Raw genomic sequence first — 23,984 nt, forward strand, 5'->3', positions numbered from 1 at the left:
TGGGTTGCAGCTGAAATGGCATCCGCTGTGTGAAATGTGCAGGATAATATGGCGGTTCATTCCACTGTGGTGACCCCTGATGAATAAAGAGACTAAGCCGAAAGAAAAGGAATGAATGAATAAATTGAATGATTTTTCTATGCCCTATTATCTGTATGGTAATCCATACGTTTGTGTAATGCTTGTTTAACAAGAAATCATTAATTAACTGTATATTAAATATTTATTACCAATGTTGTCATGGGTTTTAAATGCCTTCTCAGCAGCATTCCTACATTTAAGTAACTATATAATATAAATATTTATTCTCCACAGCTGATATGGTGGTTAGGGTCTTGTACAAGTTGCAGGATTGGCAGCAAACTTTGAGTTGGTCTGAGAAGTATCAGGGAACATATCTGCTTCTCGTTCATCCCGATGAAAAGGTAACTCGGCAACAAAACCACATATTTTATGATAAACAGCCTCTTGTGTCTTAAATTATTATTTACATTTTTTTACTATGTGGTTCTCTTTCCTATCCAGGTGCGTCGCTGGGCAATTGATCTAGCAAAAACCTTGAAGAGTGTGGACCGGGATGCCTATTATGACCTTCGGGAGATCTTCGCTTGCATGTTTCAAATAATCGAGCTTGGAATATCTTTAGATTTACCAGATTTGGATCCTGGGTGTTATGCAAGCGGAAAAGTGCCCATGCTGCCCTCTCACCTCTATGATGCAAAGAACAAGAAGAACTACTGGCTAGGTCTGTTTATTACAGTTTTCTCCAGATCCTCTTTTCTTAATGGTCTTTCCATTGATCACTTCCTTCTGTTACTAAACTCTGAACAGATACACTGCATTTAAGTTTCTGTTCCCCCTTTTTTTTATTATGACACTTTGGGCTCTATTTTGACGGTCCATGCGCAGAGCGCAAAACGCAGGGTGCAAACGCTTTCAGGGCGTGTCAGAACGCGTTTTTGCTACTTTAAGGACGGGAAAATCTGCTTTGCGCCGTGGCGCATGGTCTAAAAGGGTTGAGTTTATTTTCGTAATGAGTTATAAGTGTGTTTTGAGAATAAACTAATTAGAGTCTCGTCTCCCATTCCCTTTAAGAGCCAGCTGTGTCGCGCCAAGAGTGCATTCGCTATTTACAGGACGCAAAGTAAGTCTAAGTGGAAAAAATTAGCATTTCACTGGCAAACAGTTAACTTTTTATTTTTATTTTTTACAGAAAACAGTTAAACGGAGCATCTACTGCGTGAGAATGAGAGATAATGGATCTACTTTCACATTCGCTCTTGGATAGGGAAACCTTTACGCACAGACATCAATAAGTCTATAAATAAAACTTTTGTTTGTTAAGCGCAAAGATTTGTTTCAAAACTATTTCTAAATTCAGTTCTAATTTCCAGCAAACGAATAAATGAACAATAATAACGAAGAGTGTTCAAAAACCTGAGGTATATCCTAAAACACATGCTGTGCCCCATATGGTCTAAAACCTGACAGGTGGACAAATCTAAGCTTGTTTTTAATAAAATAAATATGGATATAATAAATAATACTGCTAATAATAATAACATTATACAAAAGCAAATTGTTATGAATGAACTAAAAAAGCCTCCCGAGATGAAGACATAAAAGCAGTGTTTTTCATATTTATGTCCTATATCTATTCTTATTATATCCTTAATATTTAAATTTTTTCATATGTAAAGATATTTGCCTATTGCTCTCTTGTGCGTATTAAGCAGTGTGTAAGCGAGGGTGCAACTCTGCGCTGGAGTTTAGACCTGGTTTGTTTTGGTCTAATGAAAAATCAATTATAGTTTCTCAAAATAGCAACGCGCCAGCAGTCCGCCTCAGAACGCCTCCCTTTTTAGACCAGAACGCCTATGAGTGCACAAATGAGCGCTAATGCATTTGCTATTTAAACAGCGTAGCGCAATGCCTCAAAACGACTCTTGCGCCAAGCTGAAACTACCAAAAGACTAATTGCGCCGCGCCTTGCGCCACACTGCGCCGGGTGTATGATAGGGCCCTTTGACTGTCACCCAGCCAAAGTAATGTTTCAAATTGAACCCCCCTGTTGTTCCCGTTTAACAACAGAAATAAAGCCCTGAACAATGTTTATTATTATTATTAATTTTATTATTATTTTATATTATTATTATTAAATTTGGTGACTTCCCTAAAATGACCATAACATTCTGGGGAAAAATCTGATCACATTTGGTGCACATTGGTTGTGCTTCGGATCAATTTTGACCCACCAGCTATTTAAATAATAAATACTATAAAAAATATTTTATAATAAATACTATAAAACTATTTTTAAACAACTAAAACTACTGACACACAATAATTATCTGCTGTCTTAACTTTTTATCACTAAAACACCACAGCCATGTCACCCTGCAGCCCAAGACTGGTTACTCACTGAAGCTAAGCAGGGGTGAGCCTGGTTATAACCTGGATAGGAGACCACATTGAAAAACTAGGGTGGTGTTAAAGAGATCAGCAGGGGGCGCTCACCTTGTGGTCTGTTTGAGTCCTAATGGCCCAGTAAAAGTGAAGGGGACACTATACTATCAATGGGTGCCGTCTTTTGGATGAGACTATAAACCCAGGTCCTGACTCTCTGGGGTCATTTAAAAATCCCATGACACTTCTCGAAAAGAGTAGGGGTGTAACCCTGGTGTCCTGCCAAGTTCTCTCGCAGCCCTTAACCATCATGGCCTCCCAATCCTCCCCATCCACTGAATTGGCTCTACTACTGTTTCTTCACTCCACCAATAGCTGGTGTGTGGTGAGCACACTGGCGCCATTGTCCTGTGGCTGCCGTTGTATCATCCAAGTGGATGCTGCACACTGGTGGTGGTGTGGAGACCCCTCTCATGATTGTGAAGCACTTTGGGTGTATGGCCGTACTTGATAAATGTGCTATATAAATACACATTACAATTACATGCTGTTTTGTCTCCTTTAGGCATCTGTATGTTACTAACACAGCTCAGCGCTGAGGCAATGGACTCTCTCTTCGTGGGACAGTTTAATATCCCGCTTTGCATACTCAATACAATGGATGCATTGAAAAGGGGTATGTAACAATGTACACCTATGATTCTAATATAATGAGATGTTAAAATGTTGCTAATATTAATTATTTCATTATATTTTTGTTTTTTTTTTAGAGGATAACCCGGCTTCTGACCCTTTCTGGCCAGCCCTCCACTGTTTCATGGTCATTTTAGACCGTCTTGGTTCTAAGATTTGGGCTCAGGTTGACCCTAATATGGCTTTCCAGACCATCACCGGAGCAGCCAGCTATGTGTGTGAATTAAGAAGCATCCAGCAAAAGACAATGGGGTAAGCAAGTTGTGCATTTATTAAAGGAAATTCATGGCATTCTGAAATGCGTTCATTGCATGGAAACCATATATAATGCAATTGTCCTGTCATTATTCATCTGTTTTGGAATATCATGTCTGGGTAAAGTTTTGTTGGCATTGTGTGCTTTATTATTGTGGGGTTACTAAATCCTTTTTTTAATTTAACAGGAGGATGGTTAAAGTAGAGCCAGAATATGACGACAATGTCGTGACTTGCAGTCAGATGGTGTATGACTGTTATGCCTCGAAAAAACAAGGCCATGTAAGATTTCTTCCTAAATATTGTACTGCACCACAGTGTATTTGCTTTTATGCAGTAAACATTGACTGCATTGCTTTAATGCATATTAGGAATAAAGCTGAATATTCTCCTAATCTTCGTCTTGTAGGCACCTGGCTCATCCAACAGTGGTGTTGGCAGCAACTATGTGATTTATGACGATATGCAATCACTGGTCAGCGTGCTTAATTCAGAGATGGGCCAGAGCATGCGTGTATATGGATGCACTTTTCTGTGGTTCATCCCATTTGTTCGTTCCATAATGGAACTTCAAGAGCACAATGCTTCCTATATTAGTGAAATCATCCACTATCTTTGTGATAAGATCCGAGATAATCGGTACATGCTGACTGGACAAGCAAGCGTGTGTGATAAAGTGACTGAGCTCTTTGCTCGTATCTTTATTCAAATCGTTGAGCTACACTATACCGAAGGACAAATGGGAATACTTTCTCGCTGTCCCCCCAAGTGGGTTGAGGTGATTGTCATGTGCGTCGTCTTATGTGATGAACCTTATGGACCCCCAGACAGGATGGGTGGGATTCACAGTGTCAGTTCAACATCTTACAGTCTTGGCATTGTAGGAAGACCTACATCAGAATGTGGGAATGGAGCAATAATTAAAGGCTGTTTGACGCTTATTCGGCAGCTGCTTAAGGAAGGGAAAAGAAGATCTGACCCAGATGCGGCCATGTTTTTGAATTTGCTTAACAAGCAGCTGCGTGGTGATACCAACAAAAGGTGGAGTCTAACTTTTTCAAATTCTGCAAAGCTTCAGCAGTGTTTGAGGAAAATTGTGCAGCTGATGGCTGAAAGACCTGCTGTTCCACCCCGATCCGCACCATCTGTTGAGGCAGCTACAAATACTGTTGTTTCCAGAAATTCAGTATCAACCTGCCAACAACAAGAGGACCCGGAGGCAGGTCCCAGCAGAGCTGCGTTTATCAAAGAGGAGCCTCTTTGGAATTATGGAAAAAAATCTTTCTCCAATGAGGAATTCTCATGTGGGCCTGAGGATGTCTTCAAGGGTAAAAAGGAACCTTCTGACCCAGTGTTAATTTCAGAGCTGAGGCCTGCTGTTGAGTTGACCAATATAAAACCAGATCTGGGTAAACTGCAGGCAATTCGTTTAAGATTAAATGATGATCAGAGTTTGTCAAAGATCGAAGCAATTGCAAGGAAGAAGTCTGACGTGTCAGCTAAAAAGAGACCAGGTTTTGGGGCTTTAAAAAATGAGGAGGAGGAGGAGGAGGATGATGATGATGATGAACCCCTTCATATCACTCGAACTCGTCTGATAAAATCTGCAATCCACAAGCTTGAATCTAGTGACTCTGACGTTGACTCCAGAGCAACTGCGTCTTCGGTTATTTCCAAGCAGAACACAGAGTCCACTACCATAGTTATCTCTGATGATGAAGATTCTGAAAATGATATAAGGCCAAATGACCCCTTGAGGTCTAGTTACAAAGAATATACAATAAAAAACAAATCTCCAAAAAGTCCTGTCATGCCTGAGAGTCCCGGGCGTGATTATGATGATCTAAGTGAATCACAAGTGTTTGAGTTTGAGACTCAGCAATATGTGGCATCTGCTTGGGATAATGCAGATTTGGATGGATCAGTCTTGACAAAGAATCTCAAATCAGATCGAATACTCAAGCCACAGTTGGATGAAACACCTAATGAAGCATCTCCCTCATGGAGTTCAGAGACTGAGCTGGTACCAGATGAGGACATTGAGAGGGCCTGTCAGCAGGCAGAAGAGAAGATCAGACAACAGCAGCCGAGAAAGCCAGCAGATGAGATGGAAAGAGACTATAAGCAGGTGGAAGAGAAAATCAGACCACAGCAGACACGAGAGAATTCGGATGTGCATGAATTCTCATCCAAAGCATCAAGTACTACAAAAAGCTGGGATAAATTTGCCAAACCAAAACCTCTAAAGACTAAAGTAACAAAAACCACTCCATCTGATAAGAGAGACCATTTGCAGGTTAAAAAGCCAGTGTTAATTGATGCCCTTGCTCAAAAAATCAGACGCCACCCTTGGAAACGTAGCTCAACATCTGAGGACATGGAGGAACCTTCCTCTTCAACTACTCCATCCTCATCTGCTGTATCCTCCACCTCCTCCTCATCATCATCCACTCCATCCTCCAGCTCCATCACTTCTCCTTATTTTTCTGCATCTACGTCACGTGGCACCCCTGCCATTGTTCCTCCAAAGAAGGTGCGTAAAATTGCTGAGCCAGAATCAACGGCAGAGCGTTTAGGATTGAAAAAGAAGGAAAGGAAAGCCTTTGATCTTTCTCAGCGTTCACTTGACTGTGTCGCCAGACTCAGGTGCCATGGCCAGAACGTGCAGGTGGAGCCACATCAGAAAAGAAGGCGAGCGTCTCGAACCAGTAAGACTTCTCCGCAGAAACGTATGGTGAAAGCTAACAAGAAACTAATGGGATCTCAAGATATTCAGTTTTTCAGGCAAAGTCGTGAGAAGCATCAGAAGCCAGCAACCGAACCCATTACAACATCAGCTTCCAAACCAGTCAGTCGGCAAGATGAATTGCACTCATCGAGACCAACAATTCCAAACAATGTGGATGGTGACTTCTTGCCCTGTCCTCAACCAGATGCCCATTGTCAGCAGGGTAATGAAAAAGGTGCATTAGGGAGTAGCGATTCTAGTGGGGAAGGGGTAGGGAATAAGTTCCTCCAAGCTAGTGAGGCTGCTGAAGGTAACTTGGAAGGAGAGAAAGCTGCTCAAGCATCAAAAGAGGATGTTGATGATGAATGGATGTTCTATACACAGATGGAACCTACAGACATGGAAATCTGTTCACAAATGGAGGAATTTGAGGATGAAAACGACGAACTCTTTCTTACCCAGAGAGATCCTGTTGACATGGACATCGATACAGATAGTGGGTCGGATACCCCTGGTCAACCTGACTTCACAGACAAAAATGTACCGCCTTCTAATGCGGAAAATGATCATTTGTTCTTGAAGCCTGGAATGTCACCCATGTCTCAGAAAAAAGCCAAACCTTCCACCACTAAAATATACACTCCCAGCTCCCGTAGTGCCTCACTTGTCCTTGAAATGGAAAAAGAAGCCAAGCCTCCCCCTCCTGCAAATGTCGCTAAAGCAAAAATTCCTCGATTGGCTTCAGCAATGCCACCCCCAGCAATGCCACCACCAAAAATGCCACCCCCCAAAATGTTCCAGCCTTTACCCCCTCCACAATTACCAAAGCCACCTGCCTTAAAACAAGTAACTCTTCCTCAGGGCAGTGTCCCCAAGTTGGTCACCAGTAATAAAATAAGCTCAACCTCAGAACCCCCATCATACAAGGTATACCAAAGACCAGAGGCTCCAGTTAACAAGCCAGTTAACAAACCAATGCCCACAATGGATCAAAGCCCAAAGTTTGACCTTTCGGTGTTAACCCAGGCAATCCTTAAATGGGAATACAGAATGCTTGATAATTATAAAGCATTTGGGAGTCCACTTGATCTGTGCCAACTGCCGCTGAAGGAGGTGCCAGTAAATTTTTCTTCCTACCTGGAGTACTTCAACACCTTGTACCCGCTGCTGCTAATTAATGCATTCGAAGAGGTGGGACTACATTTTATTTCAGTAATGCCTAAATCTTTTGATATAATTGGGACTGCATTTTTTAAATATAGATGATTTGTTTATTGGTGTTCTTTTTCAAGATCAGGAATTGGTTTAGTTTTAATCCATTGTGTTTTCAATAGATGGCTAATGAATGGCTCAAAGAGGGAAGGGTCAAGCTGTACCTAAAAGTCCAAGGTATTGAATACAGCAATCGCACTGCTAGTGCTAGCTTCATTGGTAAGTTCAGCAATTGGGTATTCATGCTAATACAATTACAGTTTGTAGTTGTTAGCAGAGTGTGTTTCCTGTAAAGTATCAGCCTTTTGATTTAAAAAGTTGCTTTTATTTGTAGCCGGCCTTTCTCAGGAATGTGATGTGAAACAAATTTACCCAAAAGAAGATGACCTTGTATTGCTTTGGCTGCCAGACAACACTGGGGCATACGCCCAGGATGAACCAAATTTTCATGATCTACATCCTCATTTTGGCTATGTATCCCGGTCCAATGTTTCAAACAGAACTCCAGGTGTGTGCTCTGATGCTCTAATTTTAATGAGTATTTTTTGTGTTATTTTATGTCCACTGTCTCATTAAGCTGTGCCTCTTCAGGTTCCAGGTCAACATTAAACCTGACAATTCAGACACGCGGTAATGTATCATCAGTGAATTCCCAACCTGTGCTCTGTGAAGTTGTTGGATCATTGATCAGCATATTTCGGGAGTTTCGTGCACTGTGTTTGCTGAGAAACGGACCAATGCTACGTCCTCTTCTTGCGCCCCATGTGTCTTTTTTCACACATTCTTTGGATGGACCATCAGACCTAGATGCACCAGTGAGTTTGGCTTTTTACAAACAGTGCTTCCTACTTTTCTTGAGTCAGACTTTCATCTTTGCTAGGGAATTTGATTATTTGAATCAGGTGTATTAAAGAAGCCATCCAAATAATCAGAACGCTTAATGAAATGAGAATATCAGATCAGGGACACAAAACACATATGCTATGCATAACCTTATGCATTCCGACTGTAGACTAGGTACTTTAAGCCAAAATGCAACTGAAGCTCAAACAAGACGTAGGAAAATTGTCTAGAGCAGAGGTGACCAACCGTGTTCCTGGAGATCAATCTTCCTGCAGATTTCATTTGCAACCTGTATCAAGCATACCCGACTATAATTATAAAGTGCAGTTCAGGTCCTAATTAGTTGTTTCAGGTGTTTTTGATTGGGGCTGGAGCTGAACTCTGCAGGAAGGTAGATCTCCAGGAGCAGGGTTGGTCACCCCGGCTCTAGGAAATCCTTGGTCTTGTTTAGGTACTTTAGACCAAAATGCAACTTGAGCTCAAACAAGACCAAGAAAAATTGTCCAGAGCAGGGGTGACCAACCGTGTTCCTGGGGATCTACCTTCCTGCAGATTTCAGTTGCAACCGGTATCGAATGCACCTGCTTGTAATTATCAAGTGCAGTTCAGGTCCTAATTAGTTGTTTCAGGTGTGTTTGATTAGAGCTGGAACTAAACTCTGCAGGAAGACCGATCTTCTGAAAAAGGGTTGAACACCTGGAATTGAGAACCCAGGGTCTAGAGTACCTACCCAAATCCAATAGGTGAAACAGACCCTTTTTTGGCTTGCTTTCCTTTCACTAATTTTTTTTTTGTTATGCTTTTCTATGTTGTCTTACTTTTTTTTTTCTATACTTTTTATCTACTCCTCTTTACTTTTTCTTGCTTTCATTTATTTTGTCCTCTATTCCAGGAATTCAACAGGGACCAGGCAAGAGCAATAGCATGTGGGATCGCTATGATACACCGAAAACAGAAGACCCCAAAATTTCTCCTTATTCATGGTCCTCCTGGCACTGGGAAGAGTAAAACAATTGGTGGTCTGTTGTACAAACTTCTGTCTTCGGTACTTTATTTTCCCATCTAAATGCATCTTTATTTCTCCATACTCTGCATGCTCTCAAGGACACCTTAATCTGTGACTTATTGTTTGTGGTTATCTGGTTAGGCTACTAATAGTCCTGCTCCTGTGGGCAACCTTCACTCCAAGTCTCGACGGACACGTGTTCTTCTCTGTGCACCTTCTAATGCTGCCATTGACAGTCTGATGAAGAAAGTCATCTTGATCTTTAAAGAGAAATGCCGAAACATTAACGCACCTCAAGGTTCTAGCTTGCACACCCATTGACATTTCAACAAACATGCATGCCTTAGACTGTCATATTTACGCAACCCTTTTGTGTGTGTGTGTACAGGTAATTGTGGTGACATAAACCTGGTAAGACTGGGAAATGAAAGAACCATCTCAAAGTCACTAAAACCTTTCAGCCTCGACCACCAGACTAAAGCAAGAGCTCGTAAGAGATTTATTACTTCATGAAGTAACACCACATGCATATGTAGACATATTTTAAACATTTACAGTTCAACTTTTCTTTTTTTCATTTGCATAGAGCGAGCCCAGCAAACTGTAGAATCTGATGTACACAGGCGGAAGGAGCAACTGGACCAGATGATTGAAAATCTCTCTCATCAATGTGCAAAAACCCAGAAGAATTCTACTGAGGTAATGCATCATCCAAACGAGATCAAAAACATATTGATTTATATTAGAGCTGCACGATATTTGGGGAAAAACTGACATTGCCAATACTTATATTTTTTCGCTGTAATATAATATATCGCAACTGATTACATTAACACCATATTATTTGAATGGCTCCATTTGGAAAGAATTCAAAATTATACTTTAATTAGGATGCTCTTGTAGGGAAATGTATCTGCACAAAATATTACAAGTGTAATTAATACAACAGAGCAAAGATTAACGATTCATCTGACTCGTGTTTCGATACAGTTCAAAATACTAATCTCACGATTTAGTCATGATTATTTTTCTTTTTCAAAATTATTCAAACTAAATTTAAAGTGAAGACACCTTTTTATTTTTTTATTAAATGCTGCAGAATTTTTGCTAAATAATATATTTTCTGCCATAACTACATTGCCATTTTAAAAACGAATACATGTAAAAAAAAAAAAAAAAAAAAAAAAATAATAATAATAAAAAAGGAACAATTAAACTAAAGACTCATTAATATAAACAAAATAAAATTGTGATTGTGCTGGATTTATTTATTTTATAACCAAATATCAGCACATCTATGTTGTCTGTAAATGTGCAAAAACCTCAGCAGTCCCCTCCTGGGGGAAAAAAAAAAAACCTCTTTCACTGGGCACCGAGATGATTAGTGTGGAGCGGCAAGCCTTTCCTAAACCAGAGAGCAGGGTGTACAAAGGTGGTCAATAGGCCCTCTGCTCCAGGGGACTGGCTACTGGCAAATAATACTGATTATAAAATGACTAATTGTATAGTAGGATAGAGACAGGAGTTGAACGTGATTATGAAGTGAAATACTAATTTATTACATAAGTATTAGTGTGATGCACTTAAGAAAAGATAATCTTGAACATTTTTAACTATTCTATAAAAAGCAAAATTTTCAAATATGCATAAACTAATATGAAAAGGAGAGGGTAAAATAGTCTAACACCTGGTTCTGTAACAGAACAACTTTTTCTTTCACGACACTTTCGCTATGTAAACACTGTTGCACCGTGTGATCACCGAAGCTTTCTTTGGCTGATTAGTAGTTTTTTGCGTATAGATGTCTGTGATCAGTAGTTTTTAATGGTGCTGACGGTTTGTTCATTTTTTAATGTTCTGTTAATGCAAGTAAACATCTTTTTGCAGTATTTGCACACAGCTTGCGTCTGTAAACAAAAATGTATCGTGATTTGTTTAACATTTCTAACAGATTGAATAGTCACATATTTGAACCGATTTTTTTACCGACTCACTGTGAATTTTTACATCCCTAGCAAAGATACAAAAGAAATACTCAGTGCTTTATAGTGTTTTGGGAGTCTAACATGTGATTTTTCTCAATTTCTGTTAAATTAACACTCTATAGTCTTCATTGTGTAAATAATTGTATACAGTTAATCTTTAAGCTCAACATTATAATTTCTTGTGGCCAAATGGTTTTGATTTTAGCTAGAAATGACTAAAATCAGCACTTTAAAAAAAAATCCACGCATACTAAATCTTTCACCTAAAGTTAAACTTTACAGTTCATAATCATTAAGATTTTGTAGTGTCTGGTCAACTATTATCCCAACCTGACCTTGCAGATCCTGCAACGTGACGATTCACACATTGAAATTATATATTTTGCAGCTCTTATGGACTTATTGTGTAGTGGTTTCTAAAATTTTCTGTAAACTGATGTGATTGTTTACAGTTCAAAAATTTATTGGAGCAGAAGAAGCAGTTTCTGAAAGAGAGAGAAGGACTGAGTCGGCAGATTAAAGAGGTAAGAATCCCATTAGTTATCAATCCTCTATTACATTGTTTATTATAATGCAAACAAACATCAGTTTTTTTTTTTTTTATATCTATAGTGTCGCGGCAGAAGACAGGAGAGTCAAGCTCTTGTCCTGCAGAATGCTCATGTGATCTGCTGCACGCTCAGCACAAGTGGAAGTATTGTCCTCGAAAATGCCTTCCGACGTCTCGGACATGAGCCATTTAGCTGCGTCATCATCGATGAGGTTAATCTTGCAATTGTAAACTCTTTCAATGAAGTGTTTTAAATATGTTATTTTCATAAGAGATTTTTTGTTTGCCTTTTTGTCATGGTGCATATTGTTTACTTGTTAGGTTTGTGATTTTATTTATTTATTTTTTAAGGTAAGTGGTGATTTTACCTAACACTTGTTTTTGTATATTTTTATAGGCTAGTCAGGCTAAAGAAACCGAGACGCTGATTCCCATGCTGTACCGATGTCCTTCTGTAATACTTGTTGGCGATCCTAACCAGCTTCCACCAACCGTTGTCTCCCAGGTACCAAGATCTCACTAAAATATGCATCATTTTTGCAGTAGGAACTCAGAAACCAATGCATCTGGTGTTTAAACCACCAAGACTTTTCAAACCTTCATTGCTTTTAAGTTGCATAGCAAGAAGATAAAGAAATCTCCTGAGGTGCAAGCTGTAAAGGCTCCACCCTTTCCTGAAAAGATAGCTCATTTGCATTTAAATACACACAAATGCAATGTTTTTTTTTTTTTTTAAGGAGCATAATATCAACTTTACATTATTATATTTTAAATCTCAAGTGTGACTAATTGTTCTTGTATACCTACTTTTTAAAATTTTTAAATAATATCATATAAACACTGGATAAACCATGATGTACAAGCTCTGTCCTGAATCATCAGCTTAGCTCCAAATATAATTCAAGAGTTCAAACTTAGTAGTTGCTTGATGATAATAATAATAGCAGGTTTGGCATGCTGTCCCAGGAGAGAACGCTAAGCTAGGAGATAACTGAGCCCAGGGCTTCCGCCTGGTCAATGAGCATGTACGAGGTTACGAGATCGGGTAGTTCTCAAGAGCTCTCCCTGGTAAAGGAGGAAAAGGGGGAGATGGGGTGGAATCTTCAAAAATTAAGATGAGGGAGTAAGGCGAGAAGAATATGGATCACGATTTTTTTTTATTTTTTTTTTGCTCAATCAAGATCACAATTTCGATTCCTGTAAATGTAAAATAAAGGTTAATATGATTAGCCTATTATTATTGTTAATTCTCAAACATATGGTAAAACAACAACAATAATAATAACAGGCCTATGCGTAGCTCTACTGTTGCTTAAAATGCTACTTTTTTTTTATAGTCATTTTGGTGGACTTGAACAGACGTTCAATATGTTGTGTTTGATAATTCACAGTAAAATGATGACATCAGAATATGATATATATTTTACATATCATATATATATATATATCTATATATATATATATATATATATCTATATATATATATATATATATATATATATATATATATATATATATATATATCTATATATATATATATATATATATATATATATATATCTATATATATATATATCTCTATCAAATAAATAAAAATGAGAGTTGTCATTATCAGATTTCTTCTTGCATTGTATTCAACATTTATATAGGCTAGGGTTGTTGTACTGACACAGCAAACATTTATTATCATGCACAACACTTTGACGATCAAAACGCTGGATTTAAAAGATGGACCAATCGCTTGCTTTTTTTTTTTTTTTTTTTTTTAAAGTCTAATTATCTTGTTTAATCTTGCCTCTACTCGAGTGCCGTATGACAGAATTTTGCATGCTCAAACTCTAGTGTGACCACAGCATTAGTTTGTGAAACATCTTACATGCACATGAGCAAGCTAAATAAGCTCTTAATAATCATATTTGAAGCTTTCAGGTGTGTTTAGGCAAATTGGAGTTAAACTCTACTGTACACTGGGCCTCCAGGACTGAACTTGGAAAGCACTTGTATAAGCAATATAATCATTATATTGCTAAAAATTATAGTAGTCAATATTTAAAGTGGATCAAAACCTTTCATCAAAGTCCTAAAAATATTCAACAGCACTCATTCTTGACTACTTTGGAAACCTTTTTTTTTTAATCCAATTTACATGTTTGCTACTGTATATCTTCAGTATTAATTGTCTATATTATACAAGTCCATTTATGTGTGTGTTTTGTTTGTATAGAAAGCAAAGGAGTTTGGCTTCGACCAGTCTCTGATGGCACGGTTATGCAAAAGTCTTCACCCCTCAAACTCAAAACTCCCTCCAATCCTTCTACTCAGTATGCAATACCGCATGCACCCAGACATCTGCGAATTCCCTTCCAAGTACATCTACAACAGCGCACTCAAAAATGACTGGTACGCACACACACTGGTTCATGTGGTGTTTTTTCATTTGAAAGTTAAGGCATTTGTAGAGAGGGAGAGAGATTGTTGTGAAACCCTACTCTTCACCATGTGTAGGCAGGGCCAGTGCAGACAGGAGCAGGAGATTAGGACTGTGTCTGAATTCAGACTCCTCAGGTCATTGAGCGGACTGTGCGTGTGGTGAGTGCTCAACCCTGTGAGCTGCTAACTGCAAACTAAAACCATCAAATCTCAAGAAACCAGCTGCCAATGGAAATTACGTTGGCAGCAGTGTTAAGGCCTCCGGTAAACTTCTTACAAAACTCGTATGAAGTGAAATTCTTTTGTTTATATATGTTTGTTTTTGCGCCTAAACCCAAGGTTCCCAAGCTTTTTAAAACTACTTGAATTTCAGACATGGATTCAAGGCTTGGAAAGTGTACTTAACCACAAACAAATTATTTAAAATTTAATTCAAGCACTTTCAAGGACATATGTTTGTTTTATTTAAAGAATTGTACTCCATTCTCAATACAAAGTAAAAAAACGGAGAAATTCTTAAATTAAAAATCTTAAATTTAAATCTTTTACTTTTTACACATTTTTGGGGGGAATCTCCTCATCCACCACCAGTGTGAAGCATCCGCTTGGATGACGTGACTGCAGCCATATAGCGCCAGACCACACACACCAGCTGGGTGGAGAGGAGACAGAGTGATGAAGTCAATTATGATATGGGGATTCACACAGACTGCAGGTTGAGCGCCCCCTACTGGTCTCACTAACACCACTTCTGGCAGCAACCTAGCTTTTCCATGTGGTCTCCCATCCAGGTACTGAGCAGGCGCAGCCCTACTTAGCTTCAGTGGGCGACCATGTGAGAGTTGCAGAGAGCTAGCTTTTTTTTTTTTTTTTTTACATGAATATTAAGTGTTAGTAAAATGTTAAGTACAATAAGGACATGTCACTGCATATGCTGGGGTATGAATTATAAAGGTGCCCGATTTTAAATTAGTGGTTCTTTTAAAAAGTCCTCCAATCTTCGGTTCATAAAAGCATGGGAACCCCTTGAAGCTAGTATTGGTCTGTCGATTTATGCAATTAGTGTATTTTCTGAGGCTCTGCCTTTGATTGGATGGGAAGGAAAAAAAAACAGTGTCTGGCTGCGACAAATAGAAAAGAGAACAATATTAGCACTTCTTGTGGAGAAGGCTGTTTGGCATAGGTTTATGAAACCGTTCTTCTCTTACAGCCATAATTGTTGTGCTTCACTGCAGAACAGAGTGTTTGTGTTCGAAAACCATATACCGTCATTCTGCCTTTACTAGCTTCTTGCCCTTAAATGAAGAATGAAAACTAACTTTGTTTGACGTATACTGGGCCTTTAATTTAACACGAATTTAATTTCACGCAAACATCACCCGAATTATATTTGAGCACAGGTGTCGAGCTCCATTCCTGGAGGGCTGCAGCTCTGCACAGCTTAGCCTTAACTCTGATTAAACACACCTGATCAAACGGAGTCTTTAAAAAGGTTGCTTAAAACCTCAGGGCTCAACAATAAGGACTGCCCAATAGCCTAGGGCTAGCGTGGGAGATGCTCGGGAGAGTAGACAGAATCGTTCCTGGCCCAATCGGGGCAGTGCTGCCTTGTCACTAAATTTTGACAGATCGCAACAAATTATGAGGCTGAAAGAAAACACCTGTTTCTGTCAGCCACCTTTTGCTTTGCAATAAAGTACCTGCACATTTTCAATACTGCTATATTTTACTGCTTAATATTTTAACATTTTTCAAATGCATTATTTTGTGACTCCTCCTTATTTAGTATATGTGGCTAAGAGATGGCAGTTTACTTTTTTTTTTTTTTTTTTTTTGGTGGAGCCATTGAAAATTTTGGCAGTGCAAGTAAAAAAATTTAACCTTTTACCTGATCAGGCCAGTAGGAAAAAAAATCTTTGGCGTTGAACCCTGAACCTACAGGTAAGTGTGTTGAGGCAGGGTTGGAACAAAAACTGTAGGGCTGCGGCCCTCCATTAAACTGAGCTTGACACGCCTGTGTTTAAGAATACATCGTGCACCTTTTCATGTACAAAAGACTGAATCTGATTCCGCATCTTTATCCAACTGTATGTCAATTTGTGAATTAATTTCTGCCAGGTGCATGTTAACAACAGAAATGCAGTGTATTGCAATGGAGAATGCGTTTAGTATAATAGTAAACTTATTTTATGTTAGTCTTACTGTGACCTAGACCTTTTCTCATTCCTTTCTGTGATGCTAATGCTGCTTGCAATGTTTTTGCAGATTCATCTGAGGCTTTATTAACCATATTCATGTTTCATGCTCACTATTGCTTTGTCTTTTTTGGGTACACCGTCCCTTTAAATTTAATTTCCACTCGAGTGGCTCTAAACTTGTGAATGTCTGTCTTCTGTTCGACACAAAGCAAGATGTTCTGAAGAATGTTTAAGAAAAGCAATTATTGACATCCATAGCAAAACAAAAGTACTATGAAAGTAAACCTATAAATGAAGTTTTGAGTTTCTTCTGTTAAACACGAATGAAGATATACCAAAAACATGTTGGAGAATACAATATACAAGATGTTTTGGTGCATCTTCATTTGTCTTCAACAAAAGAAAAAACTCAAACCGGTTTAAAACAAATGGAGGATGAGTAAATGATGACAGAAGTATAATCTTTGGCTGAACTCTCACTTTAACAGATTTATTTTATGTTTAGAAAATGAGTAAAACTTTAAATTGTGTCCGTCTGTCCTTTTAGCGAGACTGCTCAGAAGCGCTGCTCCCTCAGCTGGCCCTTCAAGCCCTACAAAGTGTTTGACGTGATGGATGGCAGAGAGACCAAGGAGAGAGAGTAAGAAATGGAGCAACATGGGTGGAATGTGGACCATGTAAAGCCTCTATTTTTTTAACCTTTTATTGTGCGTTTCTACATTTCTCAGCTCATTTATCAACCATAAAGAGGTCAGTCTGGTGGGGCTGCTGTTGAAGCTGCTGTGTAAGGAGCAGGCGGTGCGAGTGGGTGTCATCACACCATACAACGCCCAGAAACATCGGATACTGGACGCCATCAAGACTTCAGGCATCAACAAGCAGCTTCAGTGAGTGTTCAGTGCTTTTTCAAAAGGGTGTTTTCAAACTTAAGGTTTGGCTCAATTGATTTGGACCAAGTGCAATAATTGATGCGTTATAGGGATACAGCTATTGATTTATTTAACTAATTGATTAATCTACCACTGTACACAATTGATTAATCGGATAAACTTTGCCCGTTTTCTTGCCTGATTTCAAGATCTTGTGAACGAACTGCAACAGAGCAGTAAAGTGTATAAAAGTCAATGCATGTGGACATACATTGACTGACTTTAAACAATGACTTTTTCTTATACCACCAGAAATACAATAACTTCCATCTTTTTTTATTCCCTCCACCTCCCATATTTACTTACAATAACCATGTTTTTTTATATTTTATGAAACAAGCTAATGTTAGAGCTGAACGATATATTGAAATCACATTTAAGATCATGTAGACTTGCACATCATGCAGTGTTTCCTGTAGGATTTTTTCCAGCTGTGGCGGCAGACTCTGTTGGGCATTTTACACAAATCTACCACTACATGTGGCGTTATTTCATTGACAAATGTCATGGGCGCAGTATTAAGTCGAGATCGCATTCATGTAATAGCCTACAAGCATGTTAATCTCTGCTTGAGTGCTGATTTCCTCTGTTCGTGCACAAAACTTCTTGCGCGCCCTCAAATAAACGCTGCTCAAGTGTCATTTAGTGCGTTTATGTACCGAGTATGTCTCCAACATTTATTAGATTTGCTAGGAATATTTATGAATGTCTCCGATTGACTTGCGGAGCGGACCGCAGCATTAATGCGTCCTGAAGTAAAGTGAAACGGCTATAAACTCCAGCAAGAAAGTCTTTATTTATAGATAACGGTCTGTGGCTCTGCATATGAAGTATAATTATGGAAACCGTGTTCATCATAACTGAAAGCTACGCTGTGTTTGCTGGCCTCACGCATCACGCACCTGTCAGTCAATCAGTCAGCACGTCACCTTGAAGGGTTGAACAGAACGCACAGCACTACTACAGTTACAGAAAAGTTTGCGCTGTTATTATTCACTTACCTTTTCATACGTTTTTGGTGCGATTTTTTTTTTTTTTTTTTTTTTTTTTTTTTTTTTTTAACCCGCTGTTTAAAAAAAAAAAAACTATCAAATATATTTTGAATAAGTAGCTATAATGTAGCCATGGTGGGATGAATTTTGGTGTGGCGCCCCGCCACGGAAGACTGAATGTAGCGGAAACCATGTTATGTGGGGAAAGTATGGTAATGTGATGATCAGTAAATCTTCTCTAGAAGGCCAGAGAGTGCTTTCAAGTCGCTGGGAACAATCAAATATGCCTCAGATAACCAGAAAATACCTGTTAATCTTTATAGCATAGGATAAACATATAACTGCATTCATTTGATTCAACTGGATTAATGAACACATGACCACAACAACATATGGTTTATCTGATGTTAGATTTTAGCTTTATTTGGCTCAACCGTTCTTGGGTGACTCACCAATGTATCAGATTACTCTAATACATTAAGTAAGTTGACCGAATTTATTATGGGAGAAGTCTTTATTGAAGTCAATGAATAGTGCAGTGATTTTTTTTTTTTTTTTTAACTCGTTGGTCTTCAAGTAACTTAACCCAACGTGCTGTCTGTGAGACACTACTTTATAACAAAGGATATGACCCTATGGAGATTACCCAACAGGTTTAGTTGGGTCACAACTCTTGAATTCCTGTAGGCCATTTGGTTCACATCTTTTCAGTTGCAGATACTTGTTTGCCTATAAAACAAGCCATACAATCTGTCACTGAGTTCTTATAATATTCTGGGTGATAATGTGCATGGTTTCCGCTACATTAATTCATCCATGGCGGGGCGCCACACCAAATTTGATCCCGCCATGGCTGCATTACAACTTCTCATTCAAAACATTCAGTCGTTGTTTTTAATAGCAGGTTATAATCGCACTAAAACATTAAAAGGTAAGTGAATTATAACAGCGCAAACTTTTCTGTAATTGTAGCAGTACTGTGTGTTATTTGTTTAACTCTTTAAGGTGACGTGCTGACTGACTGACAGGTGCGTGAGGCCAGCAAACACGACGTAGCTTTCAGTTATGTCGAACACCGTTTCCATAATTATATTTTAGTTCTAGTTTAAGGTCTATGGCTTTGCATACAATGACTTTTTTTTTTTTTTTTATCTTGCTGGAGTTTATAGCCGTTTCACTTTACTTCAGGACGCAATAATTCCACTCTGCAGGTCTATTGGTGACATTTTCATAAATATTCCCAGAAAATCGAATAACTATTGGAGACATTCTCGTTACATAAACACACTAAATAGCACTTCAGCAGCAATTGAGAGCGCACAAGAAGATCTGCACTTGAGCAGCGTGCATTTGAGTTGTGCATGAACAGAGGAGATAATTCACATGCTCGTATTACATGAATGCGATCTCGACTTAATACTGCGCTCACGACATTTGTCAATGAAATAACGCCACAGGTAGTTGGTAGATCTGTGTAAAAGTCCCAACAGAGTCTGCCGCCACAGCTGGAAGAAAAATCCTAGAGGAAACACTGATGTGTATTATGATGCAATGCCTTTGTCACTGCTTAAAATGCTAATATATAAAGATGTTGCATGCTTTCAATGAAGTGCTTCTGTAAAATTATGTGTCTTCTTACACAAACACTCGACCTGAAGTAACTTTTGAATAAAAACATCATTATATGTGGTATTTGCACGCGCTTTCATACTTAACTGCATAGGGCCGTAGTTCACTGTGAAGCTACGCAAACGGCTGTCAATATCATAGAATGATTATTTACGATTTGACTGTAGCATGATGATATTACATGTGATAGTTTGTGTAGTTTGGCAGAGAACTAAGGCTTTGTGTTGTAAATGCTGCTCCAGCTGAACACCACTTTTTTTCATTCGCTCTGTTGCTTTTTTTTTCTTTTTTTGTTTAAATGAAACGTTCATTACTATTTACTTTCGATTATAGGTTTCACCCCTAATCCATTATAGCAATTTTTATTTTCACACCACACTGTTTGCTTTGGTTCGAACCAGCTAAAACACCAAAATGTAGTCGTGTGACAACACTAGTTGGCCTGACGAGTCAGATGTGTCATGGATTTCTTAAACGGCTCGCCAACTGGTCAGAATTAACCTATGTGAAAATTCAAAAATGTGTTCTGTTAATACAAGTTAATTAACATGCAGTATTAATTGTGTTTTAGGGTGGAAGTGGACACAGTCGATGGCTTTCAGGGTAGAGAAATGGACTGTATTATTGTGTCCTGTGTGAGAGCCAGCAGTGAAATGGGTTCCATTGGGTGAGTGTGTTTGTGTGTGTTTAAGTGTGCCTGTCTGTCATGGATGTTTCAAGGGTTCTCAGAAGTCATTGTTGGGTAAACCGCTATAGTGGTGAAAAATCAACTACTGATTGCATGACATTGCAACAGGAAATATTAAGTGCTTTTATTGCAAAAGACGAAAGCTGTTCAGGATAGATTACCCCAAAATTTTTTAATACTCAGTAAAGCAGGCTAGGTGGGATAGCGTTATTCACTGATGTTTTGTTGTTAAACTAATTTCAACATTATTAATGCTGTAAAATGTCCTTATGAAACTGAAAATGGTCATCAATCTTTCACCGGAAGATTTCAGTGGCTGAACCACACTTCTGTGCATATAACCCTTTCGTAAGACAACAATTTACATAAGCATTGCGTGGCTAAAATAGTTTAAAACAGAACATCACCCGTCTAAAATAAATACTTCAGCCATGATGTTATCCTTCCTTCAGCGTACAAAACTAACTCCAATATTGATTCAGGATTTCAACAAGTTTTGATTTGTTCAGGATAGATCATTTGCATTTGTTTTTACTGCTGTCACCCCCCCCCCTCTCTCAATTCAATTCAATAATTGCTTTATTGGCATGACAAATATATTGCCAAAGCAGTTATAAAGTAACATATATAATAAAAACGGTACACACAGTAAATAGTAGTAGCAGTTAAAAAAATAATAATAATAAATAAATAATAATAATAATTATTTATATATATATATATATATATATATATATATATATATATATAATAAATAAAATATCAACAATACATAATATTCTATATATATATATATCACATTAATATTCAACATATCATATTAATCATACAAATCAATACAAAAATAGATCAGAATAAACTGTACATTTTAACAATCAATATTTAAGGATAAAACGGTAATAAAAACAACAATAATAGTCAGTATATTTACAATGATTCATTTATAATCGTGTGTGTGTGTGTTTGCAGGCACATCACTGATGTTTTTATTAGTCTGCCCTCTCTTTTTGTGACAGGCATTAATGTGATGTGCCTCTAGAAGGACACACTCATTTTTTCCCCTAGTAAATATTGAAGCTGTGTTTTGTCTAACTCTGTGAATTCTCTCTTTCTCTCTCTCTCTCTCTCTCTCTCGCATGTCATGAACGTGCCGCGCTGTACATTTGTTGACACAGTTTGTGCTACTTTATTAGAATTATGGGAGTTGTCGGCTCGACAATATTTAATTGGATGAACTTTTTTTTTGTTTGTTTTATGCCTTACCCAGAATATAAAAACGCGCATAAATAGATTTAGATCATTTACTTTAATCATTCCTATTGGACAGTGAAGAGACTTTCAACCAGCGCAACAAAACATGTTTCTGAAGACCCACTGCACCTTTTAATTTTTCAACAAGTTGAAATGATAGAAACGTGTCAAGTCTTGTTGCGTGACCTAATAAAATATTCATCTTTCCATTTCAAACATTGCTTTATACGTGCATGTCATTTATTTATTTATTTTTTTTTAAGATTTGTTGGAAATCGCCAGAGGATGAATGTAACAATCACCAGAGCCAAGTTTAGTCTCTTCATACTGGGACATCTACGCACACTCAGGGTAACATTTTACATGCATCCATACACATACAGTTCATGACCCACCAAAAATATACTTCAAATGGCATTGAATGATGTTTTAATGCACGTCTGCAGGAACAAAGTGATTGGGGAGCGTTGATTGAGGACGCAGGGAGACGTGAATGCATAATCAACACCATGCAGAAAAACTTCGAAAGTGACGTCAAGAAGATCGTAAAACAAAAACCAAATCCGTTGAGCCGCAGTCTTTCTCATCCCCCTATCGACAGACCAAGCGCTGTGATCCGACCCGTTATGCATTCTCCCGTGGAGGCAGGACCTTCATCCGTGCCCCGCCCCCATCATGACACCACTCAGGCGGCACAGCCAATGCCACGGCTCATACCATTGGAGTGTCCTAAAGACCCGCGGATGAATGACAGGCCTTCAGACCCACGGTTTTCAGAACGGCGGCCAATCAGAGAAGAGACACAAGACAGAAGTAGACGGGATATTCCAGCGTCACGCCATTCATCACAGAGATCTAATTCATATGATGGAAGTCATCGAAGTTCTGGACAATCTTCTAGATACTCTTCAAAACACCGTGGTTCTTCACCACCAAGAAGGAGATGAGCTGTTTTTATTTGTCATTTAAAACTTTACAGCAATGCATTGAGCTTTAGTTTTCTTCCTCTCATCAATGTGTTTGGCTGTGCACAAAGCGTCAGTGTTCAACATCTCGTTATCAGGCAGTGATTTAACAATTTGCTTGACTAATTCATTTTGTGGTGGTGCTTCTGTAATTTTTGGACTCTTTCTAATAATTCTGTGCTGCAAAATGAACATTTATAAAGTGTTTTATTCATGAAGGAGGATGTTTTGTTTCGTATAACCAGTTTCGGTTTTTGGACCATATGTTTGTCTCCAAAAAAAAAGAAAGAATAATGCAATAACTGCACTCATAAGCAGTCTGACTTGCTCAGAAATAACATTTTGTATGTATAGTTTGTCACTTTGAATGTAAAATAGATTTGTGGATTTATGAAAGGATTGGCTTGGTGTGTAATTGTCAAGCCTGCATTGCCGTTTGTGTTTCACTCATTGTTTTATACTGACTTTTAATATACAGATGTAATTCTTTGTTTGCCTGAACTGACTGTTAAAATCATCCTTTTTTTTCAGGTGTAAATATTAGAGATGCTAAGAATATTTGGGGAAAAAGCCAAAAATCAAAACAATGTTCATTACCATTTTAATTTCAAATGTAACGTGTCATATTGTGTTGAGTTGTGAATGAAAGTTAAGTTTGATGTTGTATAGTTTAACTCTTCCAGCCTGGAGACTGAGAGATCAACCCTCCTACTGTGGCATTTATTACTTTTTATCTTGGGTGGTCAGTTTTACAAGTGTATGAAGAGGCCTTTGCTTTGTACAGAAGCACTTTTTTGTAGACAGGAAATTAAAAGTTTTCTGTATTTAATATTGGATCTTTTTTTTTTCACGTACAACTAGTATTGATAGATTAAATCACATCATGGTAATCCATTCCCAGCCCCCAATTATAGTTAATAAATATTTTTAAGTACAATAACCCTGCTAAAAAACAGCTTAAACCAGCCTAAGTTGGTTGATCAGGCTAGTTTTAGAGGGGTTTTGACCACTTCCTGGTTTAAACTGGACATAACTGGTTTTGGCTGGTCATCTCCCAGCCTGACTAGCTTAGACCAGGCTGGAAATGGCTGGAAACCAGCCTGGAAGTGGCCAAAACCCCTCTAAAACCAGCCTGGTTGAGCAACTAAAACCAGCCTAAGCTGATTTAAGCTGGAATTTTTAGTAGCGAACTAATAAAAGTGTGTACAAATCCATACTACCATC

General features: G+C 38.3%; 1 protein-coding gene across 6 annotated transcripts in view; it reads left to right on the plus strand.

Moving 5' to 3' along the window:
* Positions 1 to 23,586, plus strand: part of setx (senataxin) — a 43,415-nt gene extending 19,829 nt beyond the window's left edge. For 3 of the 6 annotated variants that reach the window (XM_087300451.1, XM_087300452.1, XM_087300450.1), the window contains exons 4-26: positions 316 to 425; positions 526 to 745; positions 2,972 to 3,082; positions 3,177 to 3,351; positions 3,543 to 3,636; positions 3,764 to 7,273; positions 7,417 to 7,513; positions 7,629 to 7,802; positions 7,886 to 8,109; positions 9,030 to 9,182; positions 9,285 to 9,441; positions 9,532 to 9,633; positions 9,730 to 9,842; positions 11,581 to 11,652; positions 11,741 to 11,890; positions 12,076 to 12,183; positions 13,903 to 14,078; positions 14,184 to 14,267; positions 16,854 to 16,946; positions 17,035 to 17,193; positions 20,428 to 20,523; positions 22,059 to 22,146; positions 22,242 to 23,586. In XM_087300451.1, coding sequence (XP_087156577.1) covers positions 316 to 425; positions 526 to 745; positions 2,972 to 3,082; positions 3,177 to 3,351; positions 3,543 to 3,636; positions 3,764 to 7,273; positions 7,417 to 7,513; positions 7,629 to 7,802; positions 7,886 to 8,109; positions 9,030 to 9,182; positions 9,285 to 9,441; positions 9,532 to 9,633; positions 9,730 to 9,842; positions 11,581 to 11,652; positions 11,741 to 11,890; positions 12,076 to 12,183; positions 13,903 to 14,078; positions 14,184 to 14,267; positions 16,854 to 16,946; positions 17,035 to 17,193; positions 20,428 to 20,523; positions 22,059 to 22,146; positions 22,242 to 22,742 — 6,767 coding nt within the window. In that variant the 3' untranslated portion in view covers positions 22,743 to 23,586. The remainder of the gene's footprint in view (positions 1 to 315; positions 426 to 525; positions 746 to 2,971; positions 3,083 to 3,176; positions 3,352 to 3,542; positions 3,637 to 3,763; positions 7,274 to 7,416; positions 7,514 to 7,628; positions 7,803 to 7,885; positions 8,110 to 9,029; positions 9,183 to 9,284; positions 9,442 to 9,531; positions 9,634 to 9,729; positions 9,843 to 11,580; positions 11,653 to 11,740; positions 11,891 to 12,075; positions 12,184 to 13,902; positions 14,079 to 14,183; positions 14,268 to 16,853; positions 16,947 to 17,034; positions 17,194 to 20,427; positions 20,524 to 22,058; positions 22,147 to 22,241) is intronic. The other 3 variants (XM_087300455.1, XM_087300456.1, XM_087300453.1) reach the window with 1 other exon arrangement.
* The last annotated feature ends 398 nt before the right edge of the window (positions 23,587 to 23,984 follow it).

The sequence above is a fragment of the Danio rerio genome, chromosome 21, assembly GCF_052040795.2.
Source record: "Danio rerio strain M-AB ecotype USA chromosome 21, GRCz13ab, whole genome shotgun sequence".
Classification (NCBI taxonomy): domain Eukaryota; kingdom Metazoa; phylum Chordata; class Actinopteri; order Cypriniformes; family Danionidae; genus Danio; species Danio rerio.